This window comes from Aplysia californica, unplaced genomic scaffold (genome assembly GCF_000002075.1).
Source record: "Aplysia californica isolate F4 #8 unplaced genomic scaffold, AplCal3.0 scaffold00016, whole genome shotgun sequence".
NCBI classification, from domain to species: Eukaryota; Metazoa; Mollusca; class Gastropoda; order Aplysiida; family Aplysiidae; genus Aplysia; species Aplysia californica.
The window spans coordinates 1319596-1344895 of record NW_004797286.1 but is presented as its reverse complement, the minus strand read 5'-3'; the positions used below and the strand labels follow the sequence as shown (position 1 = coordinate 1344895).

General features: G+C 38.1%; 1 protein-coding gene across 3 annotated transcripts in view; it reads left to right on the top strand.

Annotated features, from left to right (window-relative positions):
- LOC101863710 (long-chain-fatty-acid--CoA ligase ACSBG2) overlaps positions 1 to 23027 on the top strand; it is a 42236-nt gene extending 19209 nt beyond the window's left edge. For all 3 annotated transcript variants that reach the window (XM_005090388.3, XM_035971305.1, XM_005090389.3), the window contains 12 exons: positions 794 to 895; positions 4002 to 4058; positions 6718 to 6903; positions 10204 to 10385; positions 12956 to 12976; positions 14201 to 14373; positions 15516 to 15622; positions 17819 to 17963; positions 18488 to 18627; positions 20262 to 20396; positions 20997 to 21108; positions 22096 to 23027. In XM_005090388.3, coding sequence (XP_005090445.1) covers positions 794 to 895; positions 4002 to 4058; positions 6718 to 6903; positions 10204 to 10385; positions 12956 to 12976; positions 14201 to 14373; positions 15516 to 15622; positions 17819 to 17963; positions 18488 to 18627; positions 20262 to 20396; positions 20997 to 21108; positions 22096 to 22175 — 1440 coding nt within the window. In that variant the 3' untranslated portion in view covers positions 22176 to 23027. The remainder of the gene's footprint in view (positions 1 to 793; positions 896 to 4001; positions 4059 to 6717; positions 6904 to 10203; positions 10386 to 12955; positions 12977 to 14200; positions 14374 to 15515; positions 15623 to 17818; positions 17964 to 18487; positions 18628 to 20261; positions 20397 to 20996; positions 21109 to 22095) is intronic.
- Positions 23028 to 25300: the final 2273 nt, after the last annotated feature.

Below are 25300 nucleotides of genomic sequence, written 5' to 3'. Positions count from 1 at the left end.
TTTTTTTCTTTCCCATCGTTTCTTGCTCTCTAACCATGTTCTGTTATCTGCGTTCGTGTCCACTTTCTGCCCCCACCCGCTCACCTCATTTGCCCGGTTGTCTGGGCCCCTGATTCTTTCTGCAGCCTTTCTACTGCTACTCCTTTGCTTCTACTTACTGCTGTCTTTCAGTCACACCCCTGGGCAAAGTTAAAAATTTCCTACCAACTGAAAATGTTTAACGTGTCCCGACTGCTCATATGACCTTATGCAGTTGCGAGCGCCGTAAAACACTCCCCCCCCCCCAAAAAAAAAGCTCATTTCTCATTTTCTGTAAAAAGCCCATTTGGAAGTTTTAGACAGTGATTGTGCTCAGGATTGGCAAGTACAATGTTTTAGTGTTTCCTTTGCATATTATAATCATAGTAGGTCAATTTTTTTTTCTAATGCAGCTGTTGGATATATCACTTGGCGTGTTGATGGCTATGAAAAGGAGTATTTGTCTTTCTGGTCTGATTAATTAATAGCTTCTATATACGGTGTAGTTTATAAATAAATTGACTTTTGCTCTGGGGCTTACTTTCAGTCCATATATATATATATATATATATATATATATATATATATATATATATATATATATATATATATATATATATATATATATATATATATATATATATATATATATATATATATATATGGTATCTTCTGGCCCACTTTATACTGTAATGTGACTATCATGTGAAAGCTCTGGTAGTACTTTGAGACCATTCAATCGTGCTTTAAGCACATGGTATTGTATTCATTTCAGTGGAGGGATTTTCTGAAGCTGGGATTAGAGCTGCCGTCTGCCAAACTGTCTCACCGTCTCAACATGCTGGCTCCAAACCGATGCTGTGCTGTTTTTTATCCAGTGAGTTTGTACTGTAAAAAAGATTCTAAATTTCTTTGCTATTTTCTGTAAATGTATTTGTTTATGAAGTGTAAGAATTCACTAGTTAACAAAGGTTATAAAATGAAACGGACTAGTTGCAGGAGAAGTTTTCTTGTGTCAAAGAAAAGAATCGTTCAATAGATTATTGACCTTATGCAAAACCCCATAGCTCAAAAATGTATCGACAAAGGGAGTTACCCTGGTTGTGGTCTTGCCAGATGTAATAATTACTATCGCATACTCTGTTAGCTCTGACATTCCTGCAAGTGTTGTGTGTTTAGAATAAATTATGTCTGCTGCACCAGCAGACTTCTTATCCACCTCCCCGGGCGGTACCACTGACTGAAGTGTCTTTAGGCCATTCCCAACGGGGGACATTTCTCCTTCTTATGCACTGTAGAATTGTAAATGGGATGATTCAATGTCATGCTCACTACTGTGCCTGAAGTACAACAGGGAACTGCTGCTTTTTCTTTCCTAATCCTTACTATCGTCATTTTCCTCTACTTCTTTTGTATGTTTGTCACACTCTTGTGACCTGCTATTTCCGGGGTGCCTTGAAAGTCGAAACAGACTTTGTGCTGTTGAAGCTAGAGAGGTGAGCAGAGTAAGCCCGATTCCCTATAAGGACTTCTCTGTTGACATCTACCCTTTGGCGCTGATATGATCTTATGCAGTTGTGAGCTCTCTAAAACCTCTACTATAACAAAAAGACTTCTTATCAACCATTTTTAAAAATCAACTCCCTATTGTCACTGTGACTCTAGCTTTTTGAGCAGCTTAGCAAAACATCATTTCTTATTTGTTTTAAGCTCAATGAAGTTTCAGAGCAGGCTTATTATTGACCTCCCACCAGGGCAGTGCTGCTGACTAAAGTTGTCTTTAGGCCATTCCCAAAAGGGGGATATTATCCATGTTCTTATGCACAGTAGAATTGTAAATGGGCTGACTTATCAATGTCATGCTCATACTGTGTTGGAACAATAAAGGGGGAACTGCCCGCTTTTTTCTTTCCTCTACTTCTTTTGTATATTTGTCACTCTTTTGTGAACTGCTATTTCTGGGGTGCCTTGGTAGTCGAAGCAGAGTTTGTGCTGTCGAGGCTAGAGAGGTGAACAGAGTAAGCCTGATTCCCCATTTTGACTTCTTTGTTGACATCCACCCCTTGGCGCTCATATGACCTTTTGAAGTTGCGAGGGCAGTAAAACCTTACAAAAACTTTTAAAAAAAGCATATTATGCTTTTCGCTGTCTTTGCTGGTTTATATACAGTAGTGATAGAAATGTGTGTCTCTTAATTCAACTCATTTGCTGGATGTTTTGTTTTATGCAGTGTTTTTCACTAACAAATTTACTGCTAGTTACTGCAGTCGTCACAATGGAAGCTGTAGTGTGATAACAAGGTGTTTGTTGTTGCAGGCTAAATATGTGAGTTCAATTCCTGCATGGGGCAACTATTTTATCAAGTAGTTCTGTCTTTCTGTCTTTCTTAATTATGTCAGTTGGAGTGTAGAACATTGAAATCGAAGTGTACTCAATGTAGAGAATATATGCTTAAAGAGCAGAGATGGCTGCCTTGGCTTCTTCCTCAATGGATCTCCAAAGTATGCTTCAGGGCCTTGAGTTTTATTTTCACTTTTTGATGCAAGGTTTTCCTAGGTCACTCTCTCCTGCATTTTCTCCAAGAGGTCTACTAAAAAGCTGTCTTGGTTATAAGTTATTCTCTGTTAGACTCGTTAAATAGCCTTACTGCTCCTGAAGTGAAGTAACACCCTTATCTACCTGACCCTATCTGAACCTACCAAAACATCCAGTGGTTACTATGTTGTGTTCCTTTTATAATTTTGGCAATCTGAATGTACTTTCATAGTTTATTACCTCAGATTTTGTAAAGGAGAACAGCTGGAGTTTATTGCACTAACACTACCTTTTTAAATTCTTTTTTTTTTGGGGGGGGGGGGCTGTTAAACCAGTGGTTTGTACTGTAGTTTCTGTCTAAGGTCACCGTGCTTGGGAGCAAGGAAAATGCAGAATCTTAGCTGAATGGGATCTTAACTGATGCTTCAAGAGGAGAATTTATGGTGACTCTTGTTAAGGCCTACATTCAGTGAAATGGTCTCACCTTTACCTGTCCAAAATTTATGGTTTTCCATTTCTGACAGAGTTCCTTTCTTTTGTCATAACGTACCATTGTGTTGTGACAGCTCCAATTAAAATTCAGTTTGTCCAGCAAATTTGCATGAAGAGACAACTGCTGGAATGGTCAGGGAAACAAGCATAGAAGCGTTCACAGTTCGATGTGATTCTGCCTGATGCTGATGTATAGGCCTTACCTACTCGGCTTGTATCGTAAGTTCAGGTGGAGAACTCAGATGCAAGTACAATCTTTGGGGAAAATGAAAGCGTCAAGTTCACATCTCAGTGTGATCCTGTATGGGGCAAACATCCCGTTTCATCAAGATTTACAACAGGTCCGAGATCATATTCAGAAGTGGCTGATCTGTGATGCATTGACTGAACATTTTCACTGTGTCCACCCAAGTGTTTGTTTCGTAAGCTATTATCTGACATGCAGGATCTTAACTGAATGTAATCCTATAGATCGGGATCTTAGGGTTGGATTTTATGTGGTAAAAATTATGTTTTTTTAAAACAGCGGGATCTGAAGTGATCCAGGATCGAAAGTGGTGGGATCTTAGGTGGAGACTACTGTATAATAATTTTTTAAACCCAGAATGACAATATCAAACACTATGAGTATGAGAGAAAGGAACAGAGTACGGTATTTTGCCTGAGAATAGAACATATACAGCTCAACTTCCACTTGAACAGAATAAAACTAAAACGTTCCCCAATGTGTCCTTTGTGTGACTACACATTTCAGACTCACCTGTTTCACTGTACAGCCTTAAATGACACCAGAGCTGAGTTTCTTCCTCCAAGACCTAACATTGACAAAACACTCTGAGCCACTGTGGCTAACCTGCACTTATAATAAATTGGCATTGGACTGAAGGGTTAGAGCCCAACTTGCTGGATTAATAATAACAATAGCAAGATAATTATTTTTTGTTTTGTCCCCGCAGTTTGTCAACCATGACACAACATTTTTACCGAATGGAGTGATGGTCAGTCATGATAATGTGAGTACTGCATATTGTGCAGCAGATTTGTTGAAGTACACAGATAGAAGATATGTTGAGCATTTGATATTTTATCTAACAAGGTTTCATTCTTGTCTTGCACTGAGCACTAAGGTATAAAATATATTATTATCGTTTTCTGTGTTGGATTGCGTATCAGTCTAAAAATAACCCGTGTCTTCAAATGTTCTGATACTAATAGCTCTTTTACAGGCATCTGTTATATTATGCGGTTCTGCTTCTGACTTTATGTGACCCTGAAACTGATAAGCATAATGCTTTACCTCCACACATATAAAGCCACAACTGTAAACTATTCTGATTACATACTTGTTTATGAGTAACTGTGAGAAGCCATCCAGTGATTAAGGGTGTCGAGAATGTGACCTGCAATTCCTTTTATTGAGGCAGCAAAGGATGCCAATACTGATGTGGAGGACATTGTTAAATGGAGAGAAAACTGTACTCAAAAACTGGAATCAGGATCTTTTCAGGTTTATGGTTTATGAAAAACCAGTAAGTGTTTGAATTACCTTCATATTCCGTTTACAAATATATGAGGGTTTTAATTGCACAATCTGCATGTGTTAAAGATGGTGTGCAGATGGAATTCCATGAGTATCAGAGTGGCTTTTCTAGTGCTACTTAGTATATGAGTGGCATCATGGTGAATTCAGGTACTTGTCAAAATAATTAATTTGAAGAAACCAACATTTTCCCGCCCGTTGGCGCAACTTTTATCAACGCGTTTTATGGTAATTTACTATCACATTTCTATGTGGATTTTTCTGAAAAAAGTTGATCAAGGGCACAAAAAGTGTAAATTTGCAGTTTTCAAGGACACTCAAGCTTTGGGAGTCGCCAAACTTTGGCGGCCATTTCCTCGCTAACTTTACCATAGACATCAGGCGACCTTCACCTCTTTCAATCGCAAATATCTCAACTTTTATTTAGGGTAGATGAGTATTTTTTTTTCAACTAAAGCAAGACAGATAAATAAGCTTTATGGTCATTCCAATAACTTCTTATGCCCAACAATTGGCAAGCAGCTGATTCCACGATGCTGTTACATGTACACATTAAAACAAAAAGATCTCTTGCTCTCTGGATATCCTAGCTGCAAATGGACAGAAACTGTCTAATATTTTTCTCTAGAATTATCAATAGACCAGAAAAACAGGACATGATTAATACCTTAAGGGAAACCTCATTTATAGTGATGTGTCCTGTAGCACTGTGCACTTAACCTAGCTGGTTTCAAAAGCATGAGGATACTACTCTGTTGCTGTGGCCAAGTTATAGGGTCCTATTATTTAAGCTGTGTCAAAGTCTTTGTTCAGGCCACAACCCAGTGACTACCTGTCAAGAACTGTCAAAATGCTATCTCTTGGTCTTTTTTGTAAACCTGGGTCCACTGGCTATTCGACCACTGAAGTCTTGGAAATACCCAGAGCTTAAAGCCTAATGTCAGAAGATTATTTACTCTATTCCGTATCTATAATTTTGCTTGTTGGTCTATGTAATCAATAGTGTCTCACCTTAAAAGACGATGTACTTTAGTTGTAGAGAGTAGTTGACATTGCTAAAGAAGAGATGCAGAACTACTTTTATTGTGTAATAGAGTACTGTTTAATTGATCTGGGATCATGCTCAGTTGTTGAATGGCTGAAAAGCTAGGACAAATGCATCAGAGACAATTATGGAAATGCTATTTAAAATGGGAAATGACCTGTGAAATCCCTCATCCACTTTCGCTCAATAAGTAATTATCGCTGTGAATGTCTCATGCCCCACTTGATGTAATTTTGTTCCTCTAGGACTGACTGCTTTGACCCTGCCTTTTAGCTCTACAGAGTTTTGGTGAGATACATGATACATCCTGAAAGAAAGACGGAGATATTCACTGTAGTGTCGTCTTGATTCGAAAATCAAAGTTACTTTTCTTGTAGACCAGGCAAAGCAATCTGACATTTTCTCCTCAAACACAGATTATGTTTCTCCAAACATTTGTACCTATATGGACTGGTAAAGTATTTGCCAACAGTACTTTACTGTGCAGAGTTACCTTCTAAGGCCTTTTTAGACAAGTCTCTCCCTTCAGCTACACAATATTAAAAATGTGGTCAGTTTTGGATGGGATTCATTCCAACTCCATTGCAGAGTAACTTATGCTTCATTTGCTCCTGATCAGGTCTCAAAATGTATTAAAAGTCTGTTTTAAGTTTTGACAAGCCATTTAAAGGTTATGTTAAAGCATAGTTTCTTTAAAAATAAGTTTTCCATTTTTCTAGACTGGCCAGGTTTCTGTTCTTATTGCACCTTTTATACTTGTTTGCAAGTTCTTGGGCACTTTAAGAGAAGCCGGATATTTTTAAAACATTTTTGAACAGCACAAATGAAAAGAGTGGGTGCTTGGCGGGTGCTCTGGTGTGGTTTGCTTTTTCTTTCCTATGAAACATCTATTGTCTTTATCTCCCCTTCTTCTTTTTTTATGTTTGTTACTCTTTTGTAACACCTCTAATCTTCTGGCGCTCATATGACCTTATGCAGTTGCGAGCGCCCTAAAACCTCTACTAAAAAAAAAGAAGAAAAAAGAAAAAAGAAAAGAGCAGGTCTAAATAGTAAGCCCGTTCACAATGTTGTTCTTTTCTCCTTTCAGTTGACATACATGGCTCAACTGCTGGTACGGAAATTCATTAGTGAGTACCCTGACCTGGACACACTCAATGAGTTCCGCCTGATGAGCTACCTCAGTTTGAATAGTCCCTTTGCTCTCATTCTTGAGATGCTAGTTCCCATTTCCTTGGGTGGCCTGGTGAGCTTTGCTGATCAAAATGCTCTGAAGGTGGGAATGATTTAAGTATAAAGAAGAATTAGTGCTTATTAATAGTTGCATATCCCCAATAAAGGCTTACATAGCTTCACAATTGCTCTCTTTAAAAAAAAAATCTTTTCATTCTCCTAGATGCACAGCATTGCAGTTTGTCAGCCATCCACTATTGGTAGCGTCTCCACTAAATGCAAAGTACCATTGGCTACATTTCTTAACGACACAGCATTGCCTTAACTGCTTGTCTTGGACACCCGTAGTACGTGTAGAGTGTACACAAAATCAGTATGTAGTTCAAGTTTTTCTTTTTACAAGAAACTCCTGGTTATGTTTTTTTGTCTTTAATGACATGAAATTATGCTTTAGCTATTTTGTTATGTAATGAACTTAGCCATTACAAAGTCTGCTTCCTCTTCTTCTTCTCGATCGCGTAACACTTGAAGTCTGATACCTGTCATATCTCTGGATACGATTTTACTAGAATTGATGAAATGTATAACACCACACGTATAAAAAAGATAAAAAGCATTATAAACGACCCATCACACCCCTTTTCCATATAAATTGTAAGATCGAGCAGTGGCAGATATGTACCTCCAAAAACAAAGGTAGAAAGATATAAAAGAAATTTTTTACCTCTAGCATAGGGCTATTGTCAGAATGAGCATAGATGTGTGTTGCTCTTTTATGTATCTATATAACTCCAAAGGTCTTGTAATTAAATTGCTGCATGTGGTTGAATGATGCTTTTGATGTGAATGTACATTATGTCAGCTTTACTTCTCTTTTCATATTGAATTTTAATGAGAGTAATGTGTAATTTAAATTTTTAATGTATACCTTTATGTGTTTTTACGGTCCCGTACAGCCAAAAAAAATTTCCCTCTGGGATAATAAAGTATTATCTTATCTCATATTGGGTGCTGCTCAGTTCATCTGTTGGCCTGTATAGCTTCTTTTGTAGTGTCAGTGTGGTTTGCCACATTTCCTGTCTCAGGGCCGTGTGTGTCTTGCAGTGCTGAAGGATGTGTTCCACAGTTTGGTCCGCCTCTCCACACTGGCATTTTGGTGATTGTAATAGTTTTAAATATATGTACACAATATGTTGTCTCAGTCTTGTGTGTTGTGTTCTTAGTCGGAAGATAATCGTGTTCTTAGTCATAAGATAATCACTTGTTCTTGGCTGGGACAGCTCATGGTAGCCATCTGGTGTCTGGTGCTTTAAATTGTGTATTTATATAGTAGTTTTTATTTCTGTGTAGTTAACGCTGTTGTCTGGTTGCCCTTTCCGTGCGCCTAGAATGGCCATCCTGTCTGCCTGTTCATTTCCTAAAACACCACAGTGTGATGGAATTTACTTCAGCATAATCCTCAGACATGAGATGACCTAAATTACTTCTCGCAGCCTTGGTAGTTTACTGGCTATGATTGCCTGCAGTACTCTGCAGTAAGCTGGCAAAACGCCTTTTTTTTCTTCACAGCTATTTCGAGAGAGAGAGTTTTTCTGTCTGCCTAACCATTAATAAATAAAGTAATTCCGAAATTTGAATTCTAATTTATTTAAATAACTTGTCGCAGATTCACTTAAATTTTTTCACACAAGTAGGGTAACTGACTTTTAATTAAGCAAATAAAACAAATTTGCGCCAAAATAAAAAAAAGGCGTTTTGTCACCTTATGGTAGTACTTACATTGCATTTGCTAAGAATACTACTTGGCTTTGGGGGTCTGTCACATCCCTGATTTTGCATGTGGTAGAGCGTACAAAGTGTGCTGCATTTATTTGTTTCTGCCTGTGTTAGGTCAGCTTACAGTCGTAAACAAATATTACTCAAGTTGCTTTCTCTCTTCTAGTTTTGGTTTATGCGAAAAGGTCTACAAGGTCTACATTTTATGCCCCCTATGAAATTGTGTTTTGGGGCAAGCTACTCTTAACTGTCCCCATGGTTTTATGGACCCTGCATAATTTAGCAAAATTTGATCTTTTTTTCATAATTTCTGATTATTATCCTTTGTCATTCTTTTAAAAAATTAACAGAATTGCATAGTTTCACATTTTGAGGCTCAGTTTGCATAATTTCAGAAATTTTCTTGCAAAAAAAGACGGGGACAGTCTTAAGAATGCAGACAAGTTGTTCTGGAAGCTTTAGAGAAGGTAGATTCTAGATAACACTTCATTTCAAAGGAGTTTGGATGGCATCAGTTCCCTCACTTTCCTTTTCTAAAATTCAGGAAAGATTGAATGCTCCCATTACTTTTTTTTTAGAACAACAGCTTTTATCCAGCTTTATATACTCGTTCATCTCTAAATGGACATCACAGTCTTTATATAGTGTTGAGGCTGCTGTTCTTTGCAGATCTTCCAGGCTCCAATAGAGTTTTGGGTCTTTCTGCCAAGGGTTGGTCCAATATTTCCTTATAAATGCCTAGAGTATTGGGATCCAGCTTTATGAAAATTATTAAAGTGAGGAGACCAGTCAAGAATCTTCTACCTTGAACACAAGTCCACCAAAAATTTTCCTTGAGTCACATCAAACTGTAACAAACTTCTTGAGTTCTGAGCAACCTCCATCATGAAACAGTTGACTGTCAGCTTCTCTTCTCGAACAAGTGCTAGTTCTGAAAGTCCTTTTCCCCATCACCACCATCTATATTCAACTCCATCCTCAGAACAACAAAAAATCTAGAGTAGAAATGAAGTCTGTCTGAGGTGGCTTTTACTGGATTGACAAAAATGACAAGGACAATTAAAACATAATGTCAATTGTGAGGCATTGTGGTGAAATAAGCCGCTCATTAAAATAAGCAAATCAAAGTACATGTAACCAACATTTTTTAATTGCCAGGGAAATTTTTTTCAATTTTTGTTTTGTTTGGTTCAACACCTTTTATTTCCATTAAAAACACATCTGTGTGGATTTTACTGAAAAATGTGGATCAAAGGCACAAACATGTAAATTTACAGTTTCCAAGGACACTCGGGCATTGGAAGTTACCAAACTCTCGCGGCCATTTTCTCACTCATTTTTCTTCTTCTAACACCAGGCAACCCAAACCTCCTTCGACTGATATTTCTACTACTATTCAAGATAGATGTATATTTTTTTAGTTTTAAGTAAGACAAATAAACAAGCTTTAAGTAAGATGGTATCTATAACTTTATATTCCCAAAAATTGATGAGTGCCTGATTCCACCACGTTGTGACACATCAATTCTTTTTTGGGGGGGGTCATTCTAATTAGCTTTTGGTCATCTTGCCAGATTTGAATATTTGTTTCTAGGATGTAAATACGGGAACTTGTGATTTGTCTCAGGGAACTCTGGCGCTCACCCTGAGGGAGGTTAAGCCTCATGTTTTCTGTGGTACCGTATTCGTGTGGGCTTTGCTTCAGAAAAGGTTGTTCAAACGTATCAGGCAGATGAGCTGTTTTCGAGGACAGCTTCTTCTTTTGGCTCGGAATAAGTCTTTGCAGAGTTTTTACCGCCGGCTTGTCAAGTGAGTATCAGATGAAGGCAGAAATACTTGACTATCAACATATTTTGAAAGTTCTTGATATAAATTTATTGGAAAAGTTGGGTTTCATCACATGCACATTCACATGCTCACGCATGCGCACACACACACACACACACACCTACACACACACACACACACACACACACACACACACACACACACACTCATCTACACACACATGTACGCACACGCACACACACACACGCTTGCACTCACAAACGGACCAACAGTCACTCTCATGATATATATGAATAATTATTCTAAACTCTGCTCTATGCATTATTGACCAGAGGTTTCAGAATAAACTTGTTTACTGTGTGTAGTCAAACCTAGATGTTCCATCAACCATGGGACGAGAACGAAGTCTGCGGTATTCTGGAGAGTATGTATAGGTATAGTATGTATTAGGTAGGTGTTCATTTTTTGTGTATTGGCAAAACATGGCTCTACGGGGGGCTGATGATATAATGGGAGAGGTGGGAGAAGGGGAATGGGGGTACAGTGAGGTTTGACTGTATCTTTTGATGCCAAAAATAATTTGCCTTTTCTGTTTATGTACTGTGTTGCAAAAGTTCTGTCACACCCACCTTAAAAGTACAATAACTCATTTACTATTCAATATATAGCCAAATGAGATGGAAAGAATTGAGAATTGACCCGTGTCTTTTTTTATGCAAGGGAGTTAATTTTATCACACTTACCCTTGCAAAATCCAAATCAAAGTTTGCTCAGTACCATGTGTGGCCTCTTTCAGCTTGAATTACTAGTACAAAACGTCTGTTCATTGACTGATTTAATGTCCATATGGTTGTCTGAAGAATCCCCTACCATTCTTTGTGAAGTTCCTGACGAGTTTATAGGGAGTGCGGCCTAATCCTCCAGTCAAGGTCATCTTACAGATGTTCTGTTGGGTTAAGGCTTCTTGATCTTGCAGGCCAGTCCAGAACAATTATTTGATGATTTTGGAAAGAGTTTTCTCTGATCGTGGCCATTTGTGGTCGGATGTTATCTTGTTAGCACATTCTATCATCCGTGCCGTGTAGAGCAGTCACGGGACGAAGAATTTCGTCACTATACCGTCGTCCTTTGAGGTTGCTTTGAAAAGTAACAAAATGTGTACGATAAAGAGCAGAGATTCCACCCGATACCATCACATTTCAGCCACCGATTCAGGCTACTTGGAGGTAATTGTATTTGTGAAATCTCTATACTCTTCTTTTAAACACTTTTTCTCTTACATCGATGTGACGAATTAAATACCTTAACTACTGCAGAATAAAGCACTTTAACAACGTCTTAAACTTCATTGCTAATGTTGTTGTGCCCAAATTAAGGGATTTCTTCGAAGAAACAGGGTTAGAATGGATCCACACAAAGGGCGATAATCCTGTAATCCATGATCATATAAATGTCCAATGATGGTGTTTTAAATCCTCGATCATATAAATGTCTAATGATGGTGTTTTAAGACAGTCCGAAGTACCTGGCAGTCTCTGCACTTAGTTGGAACGAGTTTCGAACATGGGTGTTGACAATAACCCAATTCTGACACTGAGTTGTCGCCCTTGGTTGGCCACGTCTAGGCTTGTCTTGGACAGTTCACGTGGTGTTAAAACGTTTGTTCAAGCGTTAGATGGTCCTTCTGCACACATTTACGTTTCTTGCAACTGCAGAAAATGCAATTAAAGAATTTATCATACTCACAGTGCCTTTATTTTATTTTCTGTATTTATCAGTTTTGTTATTTTGAAAAGCGTTGGAAAAATGACCCCACCGTTAAAAAGTCCAGAATTTTATAGTGTGTAAGGTGTGTTTACACATTGTCAAAGTGATTCAAAGCAAATTTTGTGTGTAGGAAGGGTAGATTTCAACGTAGATCGAGAGATATCAATACCAATACTTTGCCCACATACTGTTTCGGTTTAGGATTTCTTTCGTCTGCTCTTGCACAAAGATTCTCATAAGTCACACAAGTCATATTTTTCATTTTTGCTACAATTTTTATACTGTACTGAAAATTATCGTAATATAATGGGTGTGACAGAACTTTTACAACTCAGTATATGTGTGAGGCATCGTGGTGAAATCGGGTGCTAGTCAAAATAATGAAATCTAGGAAACATGAATTTTTTTCTCCAATTAGGCAATTTTTGTAGAATTTTTGTTTTTTGGCTCTTCACCTTTCATGTCCATAGAAATACATTTCCATGCAAGTTCAACTGACAAACGTTGATTAATGGCACAAAGTATATAATTTTTTAGTTTTTTTAAAGACTCTCAAGCTATTGAACTTACCGTGACCATTTTCTCGCTAATTTTACGCCTGAAACCAGGGGACCCAACCTCCTTTAATCTCAAATATCTCGACTTCTATACATGAAAAATTGATATTTTTTACACCGAAAGCAAGGCAAATGAACAGCTTTTAAGATGGTACCAATAACACCAAATGCCCCAAAATTGACGAGTGCCTGATTCCACCACGTCGTGACACATATTTCTTATTTGTTATTGTTTGAATTTCATACCGCCATTTTTTTTTTTTTTAGGTCTGAGGGCTCGTCAATGTTGTATGTATTGGTTTTGAAATTGTTTTTTGATCAAATGAAATTGATTTAGTGTTTGAACATTATCAGTCTTTATTTTTTGTTTATGGTCAGATATTACTGCAACCATTGTTTTCAGTTGAGTTTAATCTACGTTTTAGGTATTAGAAATCTCTAGTCTCTAAAAATGTTGAATTTGTGTTAAGGAGGCACTAATTTGTTTGTTTCAAATTTATCCAGAACTGTTCATTCAAAACCAAATGTAATATAGCTTTGCATTTGCATTATGTTGGGTTTTTCATTTGGCTGTCTTCAGAATGATTTGTTTTTCTGAGCTTCAATTTTGCATTTGAAATGGGCGAATTCTGTTATCATGTGTATACAGTATAATCCACTTATATCGACGTCCGAGTTATTGACATTTTGACATATCGACATATTTTCTAATTACAAAATGTTTTCTTCAATTTACTCACCCTGAGACCTAACAATGACCACACACTCTATGGAATTTTACAACAACTGCAGCAAACCAGTGCTGTTCCAAGGTCAATATCGACAAGTGCTCCTTGCTTGGTGAATTTAACTGTTTAGTCATGATGTGCTTTTAACTCTGACTTTCTGCCTTGTATCAGGCAGAGGTGCCGAATTTTTAGGAAATTCAGATAGGCTGTTCGTTGAGAAGTCATCCTTTAAAAAAAAAATCGTGATATGAGATGTATGAGACAAAATTTTAATAGTAAATTTTTAATACAGTTATTACTTCTGAACTAATATTGTGTCATCGCACTTATCAAAAGTATCAACAAGATTCACTAAGCTTTGTTTTATTTCTTGGATTTAGTGCTTTTAAACACAGTCTTAAAATCTGACCCAGTATTTGTTTTTATCCCTTTCAAAAAGGCCGTAAAGACTTCAAAGTTAATTGAAAACTTTTTTCCTTTTCCATGTTTCTATGTACCGATAACCATGTAAATTTCTAGTTCTCAACATGAAAATGTACTTTAGTACAAGTTGAAAACAGTATATTGGGCTGCAGAAACCAGCAATACTGTCAATGAATTTGAACTAATTTCATTGATTGGATTGATATTATGTTATTTTGTGTTCTATGGATATTTGTATTCCTAATCTGTACACCATTTTGAAACAAATTTCTGTTAGAATGGAGAAAAACATACTTTTCTTTTGCACAAGCAATTCCCCTTAACCTTGTGACATTGATGCAATATCTTCTTGTCTAAACAGCCGTCCTGGGAAATTTGTCAGCTATGTGACCAACAAAGTGAAACGAAAGCTGGGCTTGTCCTGCTGTAAGCTGTTCCTCTCGTACGATGGCTCTCTCAAAGTCGAGACACTTGAGTTCTTCATCAGTTTGGGTATTCCCATCATTGAGCTCTTCACATCCACTTTACTGTCAGGTCAGAATCAGAAAAATAAGAAATAATGTGACTGATATTTGTATTTCGTTCCCAAGAGGGAAATGTAGAAAAAACAACAAGTGTCATCTCAGGAAACGTCTTAGGTAACTGAATTTTTTCGTTTCCAGTATCACAGTGTATGCTTCCTAAGAAGCTGAGAATATTTCTGAGTGTTCAAGGGTCTGCTGGGGTAATGAAGCATGCTACAGAGGTGTTCATTTTGGCCTGGATTTTGGCTGATCGGTGCAAAGTTGTTCAGAACTTTATATAATTGTTTCCTTGTCTGTTGTTACCTGCTTTAACATTTAATTATATTTCATACTCTTTGTACATGTCAAATTGCCATTTAAATAAACAAAAGTCTTTATACCATCTTTTCGACCACTTGTTTCTTTGTAAACTGTTGCCCCTCGGTGATCTAAAAGTGAAAAAAACCCCGGGGAGGTGCCACTGACTGAAGTGTCTTTAGGCCATTCCCAAAGGGGGGACATATCTCGTTCAAGCATAGTAGAATTGTAAATGGGCTGATTAATGTCACGCTCATAACTGTGCCTGACCTACAACAGGGAACTGCTGCTTTTTCTTTCCTGATCCTTTCTATCGTCATTTCCCTCTGCTTCTTTTCTATGTTTGTCACTCCCTTGTGACCTGCTATTTTGGGGTGCCTTGATAGTCGAAGCAGACCTTGTGCTGTAGATGCTAGAGAGGTGAGCAGTCTAAGTCTGATTCCCTGTAAAGACTTCTCTGTTGACACCCACCCCTTGGCGCTCATATGACCTTATGCAGTTGCGAGCGCCGTAAAACCCTCTACTATAAAAAAAAATTGTTTTAAAAAGTGAAAAAACAACAACCCGTAATAGTGTTGTCTCAAGGATTCATTATTGATAAATAGTATTGTGATGTTTGTCCATTCAGTCTTTTATGATATATAGCTTTAAGTTTTAAGAACCTGTTTGTATTTTGATGTATACAGGTTTCAGAATTTCATATCACAGGTGTAGTAGCAAATTTAAATAGTAAGTAAAAGTGCTGTGAGGAAGGTTTAGCTAATAAATATCTGCTCCCCTATCCGTCTCCTGAAATCCTGAAACCTTTGTCATTACTTTAGGTCCTTTATTTGGGGATATTATGTTCTTTTAAAGGTCCACATTCCATGGGAGGCTACTGCCAGTATCAAATGGGCTCTGTTGGTAAGGAGCTGAATGGTTTTACATCGAAGTTCACGGAAAAGAAAGGAAAGAATAGAAAGGTAGGCAGAGGTCTCTGCTTCTTTTGATTGCCTTGTGTGTTCAAATATGCACTGGGTTTACTCTTGCAATCTCTCAGGCACACAACTGCTCACATGCTAGTTCTCATGCTGATTTAGTTCTCCTGCAAAATTATCTAAAGAGTAAGAGTTTCAATTTTTTTTTTTACTATAACTCATGCATCTATAAGATTTTTTGGGTTCATTTTGCTCTTTACTGGCATTATCTAATAGAGTGAAGTTTTGTTGATATAAATTAATTGTACTTTCTATTGTCTTCTGGATTGAAAAATATTTCTTGGGATCAGAGTATTGTCTTGTCTGGTTCTTAGTTGTCTAGTTAATGGGTACAAGTCATAAAAATGTTAGCTTTTGTCCAGGGCTTGCAATTTTTTATTAACACTTTAAAAATTCTGGGATGCGAATAAGGAACCAGAGTGCATGTTCTCAATGAATAATAAAAGACATATTTTCATCTTGTATTCTATCACTTTTTGTAATAGTCATAATAGAGAAAAATGGCCAAGAAAGTGATTTTAAGTTTTACTTGAGTAAGCTCCCTTGACCCAAATTTGGTATTTTGGGCTCCAGCGGCAAGCAGGTTTTGCAATGGCTTATACATTTATAGAGGTCACGTCAGGGTACTAGCCCTTAATTGACAACAGTGCTTTTGGAATAGCCCTATGGAATTTAATTTAAGTAAAAAACCAACAAAAGCATTTACAAACTATTTTTATAAAAGGAAACCCAAGTTAAGGTCAGGTCCGTCATTAAAAAAGGGGAAAATAGGCTATGTAATTGTTAAAGGGTTAATGTGACTTGACCTGTTTTCCACATCACCCTATCATCATCCGGTAAATTATGTTGGTCACATAGTAACTAGAATGCATTTAGTTGTGAAATGAATTTCAAGATGCACATATCAAATGCGTTTTTCTCTGTAATAACTGTTGTACATCTGGTGCTCAGTGGTGGGGGGTGGTTCTAAATGTGGGTGGGGCTGAGAAATCAGTGTAGGTAGAGTTCAAAGGTAAGATTTCCTTGGTTCGAGGACATTCCAGATATGTGTGAGTATGTTTCATTCACACACTCACACGCAAATGCGCTCATATAACCTTATACAGTTGCGAGCGCCGTAGAACACTTACCAAAAAAAATAATTAATTAATTAAACACGCAAGCCCACACATACAACAGTAACTGGATTAGGCCGTGGGGTCGCAGAAAGCAAGGCATTCCTAAAACGTTGGCCCGTGATTCTGTTTTGGTTTCTGGGTCTCTGGGGAAAATGTGTCATACCCCCGCGAGCGGTGCCACTGACTGAAGTGTCTTTAGGCCATTCCCAAAGGGGGACATAAGGGACATTTCTCGTTCTAATGCACAGTAGAATTGTAAATGGGCTGATCCAACAATGTCATGCTCATAACTGTGCCTGAACTACAACAGGGAACTGCTGCTTTTTCTTTCCTAGTCCTTACTATCGTCGTTTTCCTCTACTTCTTTCTGCTATTTCCAGGGTGCCTTGATTGTTTGAAGCAGACTTTGTGCTGTTGAAGCTAGAGAGGTGAGCAGAGTAAGTCTAATTCTCTGTAAGGACTTCTCTGTTGACATCCACCCCTCCCACCCTTGGCGCTCATATGACCTTATGCAGTTGCGAGCGCCGTAAAACCTCTACGAAAACTTTTAAAAAGTGTGTCATGAACTTTCCCCCTATTGTCTGGGCTGGCAGAGAATGGGCCCTCTCTAACAACAGTTTCCGCGGGCTCTCGTTTGTTTCTCTTACCTTTTTTCATGAAGAGTTTCATTAGGAAAGGACCGTGGGAATGGGCTCATCCTTTGCTGAGCCCGAAACACATTTGATTGGCTGTTAGGTTACTATCGTTGTAAGCAATGACTACAGTGATTGGATAAACGAGCAAGCGTGTGTGTTCACCGCATGCAACTAAAGGCGGAGACGGAAGCTTCTGAAATGGTTTTAACGGTTTCAACTTATTATCTTGTTTATTAGAAGAAGCATTCATTTACAGAGGGAAAGAGGTGGGGATGGGAGTGGGTGGGGCTCAAGCCCTTTAGCCCTTTACTATGCCCTGCTACTGCTGGTGCTGATTGTTCATGCTGTTTTCATTTCATATAGCTCGAGGGTTGTATGTGAGTACTTGAACCTCCCCATTTACTTACATCATTCTTCCAATTCCTCAGATGTACGCCAAGGGTCGTCATGTCTGCATGGGAATTCTTCATCAAGTCAACCTGCATGTCATGGACCATGAGGGCTACGTCTACACTGGAATCTCAGCGTATAAAGGCCGTCATGACTTTCTCTATACCTGTTCTGATTTAAAAGGTACTGTAAATGCTATGAACTTTTATATGACTGATTTTCTTAAACATACTTTGTTTTCTTTATCAACATGAAAAAGAATTAAAGAAGCACCTTATGAAATTCCTCTCAATTTTGGATACAGTTTCATTGAGTTTCCGTTATTGAGGACACCGTCTAATCATGGTCCCTTTTTTATGCCCAACAAGTGATCTAAAATTTTTCCTTCTTTTTGTGCTGGTACAAGAAATTTTCTGCCCAAGTTTGTACAGAAACAAGTATGCATTATTTTGTGAAATTACTGACTTTGAAGATTCATCGATCAAATAGGTTTTTCCTGTAAAAACTGTTGTAACTGTCGTTAATGAAGATCATTTCTATCACGCCCACTCCCGTGTAAACACAGCTCTGGGCTCTGGTTCTGATTGTTCTGGCAGTTTTCATTTCAAATGGCTTGAGGCTTCTCTATGAGTTCTTGAATCCCTCCCAAATATGTTGTGTATTGTAGTAAAGCAGTGCAGAAAGTAAGACCATAATTTTTTTTCCAGAAGTGCTGATTCTGGATAATGGGTGTACTGTGGCGTACCCCCCAATTGAGAATCTGTTTAAAGACACACTGCCCATTGTGAGCCATTGCATGCTGGTTGGTCATATGCGCAGCTTTGCTGCCATTCTGCTCACTCTGAAGGTACCTATTTGACAGTTGATTAGATGTCTTTGGCATGTTATAATCTGGTTCTGAGGTTTTACCTTTTTCTGATCATTGATTTAGATTTTAAACTTAACTGTATGTCCTGAGTGAAATCTTTACAGACTGGACCAGAATATATCAGTTTTAGCCAGCTGCTCATGGGGTCTAAGAAGTCTTGTTTCTGAAAAAACATCCGTTTTTGAGACAGACATTTTGTGCTTAAATCAGCTGTCATATGTTAAGTTTACCTTTCCAAAACATTCATGTTTATTTGAAAGAGCAGCACAATGAAAGGAGGTACCGAGAATTTTTTTTTTTTTAGGTTGTTGTACAGTGGAAACCATATATAACAGGCCCAGTAATAACGGGGATCTGGTTATAACAGTGATACTCTTTGTCTCTATTTAAAATTATCAGCAATAACAGGGCCACATCAGAGCCCAATCGGTTGTAGCCGGGACAAAGGCTCGTTAACAATGTGTAAAAAGTAAGAGAGAGAGAGAGAGAGAGAGAGAGAGAGAGAGAGAGAGAGAGAGAGAGAGAGAGAGAGAGAGAGAGAGAAACGTAGTGATGGAGCAAGCCTATGCAAGCCACGCCACTGCAAGCACACACAGGGGGTGAAGCGAAAGAGGGCTGCGGTGTGCTGCAGACTTCGATCTAGCTCTAAGCCTAGCTGGATTAGTTCACAAATGCTGACTTCCCTTGCATTTCTGATTTAACAGGGATCTGATATAACAGGACTTTTTCTCTGGTCCCACCACCCCTGTTATATCAGGTTTCCACTGTATATAATTTGTGTAATAAGTACTATAGTTCTAAGTGTCAGGGGCTCCCTGTTTTATTTTTTTTTAAAGTTTTTTGATTCCTGTCATTTTATATTGACTGGACTGGAGAGTATGGGATGTCAGATTTTTTTTGCTTTGTTATTTAATAGTGCTGGGCGGCGAGGTTCCCAATTGTTGAAGGCTAGGAATCGTAGGATCGACTCCGAACCCAATTACTTACTTTCTAATGATATTACTTCTTTCAGTGGTTACCTAAATGGCTCCGGTCATCTTCAAGATTTAGAATAAACTTGATTTCGGAACACTACAAAGCCACAAGGCGGGGTTTTTTTTTCAAAAATAAATTTTAAAAAAAGAGGATTTAAATGATTAAAATTATTGGTAACCGTTGGTTTTCGTAAACGAAGTCGGAACTTTTCTTCAATAGTATTAATCTTGGGAATCGGTTCCAGACTCGATTCTTCGCCCAGCTCTATTATTTAAGTCTTCCTATTGTATCTGAAGTTAAGCCCACTATTATTCTTTGTACATTTTCAGGGACAAGGTTACTGCTATTAGTAACACGTGTTCATATGAATTGTTTTATGATTTGCATCTTAGGTGTATCGGTTAAGTGCTGTATGTCGCACGCAGGAGAAGCAAATGGGAAAAAATCTTTGTGAGTATCTCGGTCTTTCTCCTGGGATTTTGTATCCCTCTCAGCTCAGGCTGGCTTTATCAACCAGGATCGGAAGCCAGCCTCCTAAATAATCTTATTTGTATTGGTGGGGGCGCAAAAACACCCAACATTTAGAAAAAGAAACCCCCCAAAATCAACTGTTTAGTGCCTGTCACATGATTCCCCAGTCCGAGGTGTGTCCCACCACTTACAAGCCAACAAAGATCCTGGCTCGATCAGTCCAGATATGGCTGCGGCAGCGCGGCACCAATGCCACCACTGTGTCGGAAATCATCCAAAAGAAGAGCACATCAGTTTATGAGGTCAATGCAGTTTTTTTCGCTGTTCTTAGTTTATTTCTGTCTGTGCTATTTCTAATTAATTTTCTGTTCATGTTCAATTGGTGGATATTGTTTGTAGTTCTCTGCTCATGTATGTTGTCTTCTGTGTTTTTCTTGGTAATGCCTCATAATTTCTGATTCATGTTGATTTCTATCGGTGCCTTTCCTGATTCTTCGTTCTAGATAATCTTCTTCATGATGTTTTGCTATTGTGCAGAAAACTCTATTGTGCACAAATCTGTTTGTTTTTTAAACTAGTGTTGATTTTTAAAAGTTTTAGTTGAGTTAAAAAAACGCAGGAATCTGTCTAAGGCTTCTGTGGTTTTTTATTCTCTTTTTAAAATGTTTATGTTTTTGATGTTCTGAACCTTTATATGATGGTTCAAGGTTTGAGTCCGAGAAGAGTCTGCATAAAGTTCCATGCTCCTCCATAGATTACTTTCTGTCAGTTGACAACCAGCTGTTCTACCTTCTAAATGGCTGGTTTTGTGTCTGATAAGACATTACATTTCAAGAAAATCCTAATAGAAATAAATATTCTCTCTCATCATTATTTTTTATTTTTTTTTTGTCTGTGTGCAGGCAATTGAGGATGCCATCATCTCAGTGAACAAGAACCTGAAGCATCAATCAGCCTGGATACTTAAATGGAGGGTTCTTCCCATTGAGTTTTCCTTACTTGATGGGGAGCTAGGTGAGTGAGCAGGGTCTGCTCTAACTGTGAACCTCCTCTGCTTTCTTTTCTGCCTGATGTTTCCTCTCAAAACTTTTCTGCACCTGACCCTCTAATTGTGCTACTTTCTACTTTCATGTTGGCTCCTGTCTTGAAAACTTTCCAAGTGGGTGGTTGGCTTGTGCTCTGGTGTGGTTCGCTCCTTCTTTCCCATCAAATGTGAGGCGTGCTGACAAAATGAGTTACTTCACGCAATCCACAAATGGAGATATCAGCCAAAAATCGACACATTAGGGTCTAATTGGTAGATTTTCCATTGATGCCATATTCTTTATATATACAACCCTTCTTTTATTATTTCATTCTTATAAATTTTGAAAACTTCACCCTTAAGCGTGATGTATCTGTTTCCTTAAGGCTTGAATCCAAGAAGAAACTCATTTTGTCAGCAAGGTTCACAAATATCTATCTTCCTTATCTCTCATCTTTCATTTTTTTGTATGTTACTGTTAAGTAACACCTCTAATCTTTGGCACTTATATGACCTATTTGTGTTATAAGTGCTGTCAAACTCTTCTTAAAATTAAAGCTTAAGTTCTCCAGACTTCCCTTCTTTTTATACAGCTTATTAGTTTAGTTGTTTGCTCTGCTGCTAAGGTTCAAATTCTTGTTTCTTGAGCAGCTTAGGTTTGGTGCGATAAAAGTCTCAACATTATTCTATGAATTGCAAATGCTATAAAAGTAATTTACTATGGTGTAATATGTTTTGTTTTGGAGAGGCAATACTGCCCTAATGTTGCTTTGTAGTCTTCTTTTGGTCAAACTTGCTCATCGCTTATAATTCATGTCTTCATGAATCAGATGTGATGGCAGGGTCTCTGATAGTAGAATTTAGTAATCTCTGTTAAAATTTTGTTATCTATGGTTTCCTATGCTATGCAACTTGTTAATGTGGGAATGCTTGAACCTGAAGTCAAATCACCCACGCTTTTCCTGACATTTTTTCAGATCCAATCACAATGGAACTCAGACGAGATATTATCAGTAAAAAGTACAAAGATGTGATTGACGGAATCTATTCCAGCTGAGTCGCCTTGCTGTTCTCAGTTTGACACTCTGCCTATGATAGACTGTCTGGTGATGTTGAGATGTATGATTTTATTTTCAGCTTGTGGTCATAGTGGAAAGTCGTGTTAGTTCTTGCTAGAAACACACTCACTCCACCCTGGATGTTGGGACACCACTTTTTTAGAAGTTTGCAGACTTGTTTTGTCTTGCATAATGACATAATGAAGTTTAGCTGTAATAAGAATTCTTAATTCTTCATTTTGGAGTTCTGTATCTTTAAAACTGTTCCATATGCAGGAATGTGGCTTTTATTTGCATATTGTGTGCTGCTCATTATTTGATGCTCATTATTTGATGTGTAAGACTATGTACTACTAAGTTCTTACATTCTTGTAGTTTTTACATTTGAAAACTTATGTCCTGTTTTTGCTTTTGTTTATACCGGTATGTATGCGTTTATAAGGTCACCACCATTCAATTAGTTTCCCCTGTAAGTTCTTTTGTTGGGGCTCTTTTATATTTTATTATGTGTTTGTGCAATACACCCTGATCAATATTACTGCTAACAGCAAAGAAAATGAGTAATCTAAGTGTGAGGATTCAAGGGAAATAAGACAGGACGTACTGTTTACACATTAGTGTAGTGCATAATTATCCCCCCCCCCTGATTATTTCCGCATTTCCTTAACTCTGTACTATAAGAAAAAAGTGAGTGTTATGATCCAGCCCTAGCAGGTGCAATGCGCTCTCATGTAGGCTTGTATAGATCAGCTGAGTGTACAGTGCGACATTTTGGGACTGAGAGACGAGCTGTGGGTGGGGGTGTGTGTAATGAATGTAGTCGATCTTGCCTTATGACGGGCTTTAAAAAAAAGGAGTGGGGGGGGGGGGGGGGGGGGGGGGGGGGGGGGGGAGGGAGGGTGTGTGCTTAAAGAAAGTGATAATGAATGTAGGGATATGTGGGTGAGGACAATATGTTGCCTGGCATGACTTCTAGTATGACTTGTTAGTTACTCTCAGTACTAGTGTTTGGCAATCTTAAATGATTATATTTTAAGATCTGTGTGGTCTCAGTGTCTTTCCACAGGTTTTCATGACGTTTTCTGTCAGTGCATGAAGCTTTACTTTTGTGCTTCAGACTTTGTTAAGTATTGTATGAATTTTTAGTTGTGCTGTGATCATTAAAGTTTTGTCACATTTTGAACTGGCGTCATCTTGGCTTTCTTTGAAATTCTTTCTAGGAACTTATGACATGATTGATTTTTATTCCTGTCTATGTCTTAAGGCCCGGTTACACATAACGATAAATTGTACAAAAACTGGACGATATAGCGATCATACGATAAATTGTTAGGTGTAACCACAAAATTGTACAAAATTTGGACGATTGAACGATGGTTTGTAGACTCAGACGAGAAATAAGAGCTGCTTGATATTTTCCGTGTGATCACGGTCACACTGGAAGGAGACGTGATGTGACGTAGATTCACTTTGAAATTTGCCGCTGCGCAGAACGATACTCAGGGCTCAAAATTTTAAAAATAATCATCGTAGGTAAAAAATTGATTTCATATTCTGAATCAGCATCTCAAAATAAGCAAAGTTGCTGGCTGGGAACCTGATTTGGTGTGTTATTATATATATTTTAGCAATTTTATTATTTAGTTGATCGTCAAGGGTGAAGCTGTGTATCAAGGTCACTTGGTGCGTTGCACATCTGCAATCAAGTCGTAGCTTCCGGTTCTACACTCTACACGGTAGGACTACAGTATGGCCACCCTTTTCTAAAGACACTGTTCTGCTAAATCAAAATGTACAGGGAAAGGGGGGGGTGCTCTCGTGATCTAGAGGTGTTCGCCTTCCATTCATTAGGTCCAGAGCTCGAAACCTTCACATAGAGAGCAGGCAAATCCCTATTGTCGCTAAGAGCATATTATGGTGGCTTTATGACGAGGAATCTCCTCAATCGAAAGAAAACTTCATGATAGATTGGAACGTGTAAACAGACAACACAGTTCGATAAAACGGACAGTTCTCTCATACGACGAATCATACAATTTATCGTTGCGTGTAACCGGGGCTTTAGAATCAGCAGGTGCTACAAAATTGACTAACTGACTGAAGTTCAAATCCTATGTCCACATGCGGTCTGAAACTGTTTTTCTCTTATGATACCTCACCTGTGTCTGCGACCTGTTTGGGGACCAAATTTCAAACTGATCTGATGGGTGCTTCACCCGGTGGGGTGTTAGAATGAAAACTTTCCAAAAACTAATCCAAAGATACACCCCAGTGATCACATGTCTAAAGGTTATTGTCACTGGACATACAGTAGCTTGATGTTCCAACTTATAGTGTGGTGTACTGAAGTGTTTAATTATGGTGCTTAAAATTATTGTTGTTCTAACCAGTGTTTGTGGTGTAATGTAATGGATAAGCTTTTTGCCTTATGAACAAAAGGCTTGAGTTGGGTCCCCAAAGGAGGAAGGCGTATTATCAAGTTTCTTTGCCTTTCTACTGAGATGCACAGTCCCTCTCAGTCTGGGATGGTACTGAACATTAATTTACAACCACTTACAAGACTCGTATATTTTGTTTAAGAATTAATAGTAGACTACAAGTGATATACTTGTATACCAGGTGATTATATACATACATGTACATCATGTATACTGCAGCCATTACACGTTTTGTCTCTTCCTATTGATGTCAGGTAGGCCGACATGTCAATAATGTTTGTGGTGTAGTGGTTAGGTGCTTCATTGTTGAACGCAAAAGACTTGAGGTTGATCCCCATATGGAGATAAGTTTTTTCCCCCGAGGAGCTCAGTCTTTCTGCTGAGATGTTGTATCCCTCATAGCCCAGGTTAGCTGCCATGAGCAGGTTCGAAGCCCACCTCCTCTGATGATATTTCTATCGTCGCTAGCTGGTCTAATAATAATAATAATAATAATAATAATAATAATAATAATAATAATAATAGATAGATCCTTACCTTTTTTCATTTTTCTCCATTACCATGAAATACTATAAGTTGGGTGTTATTTGTTAAGGACCTCTATGGTACCGGCACAATTTGTTTTGTCTCACCGTTTATCGTAGTGTACTTGAATTTCCGCCATCACTCGGAAATAATAGGCTACG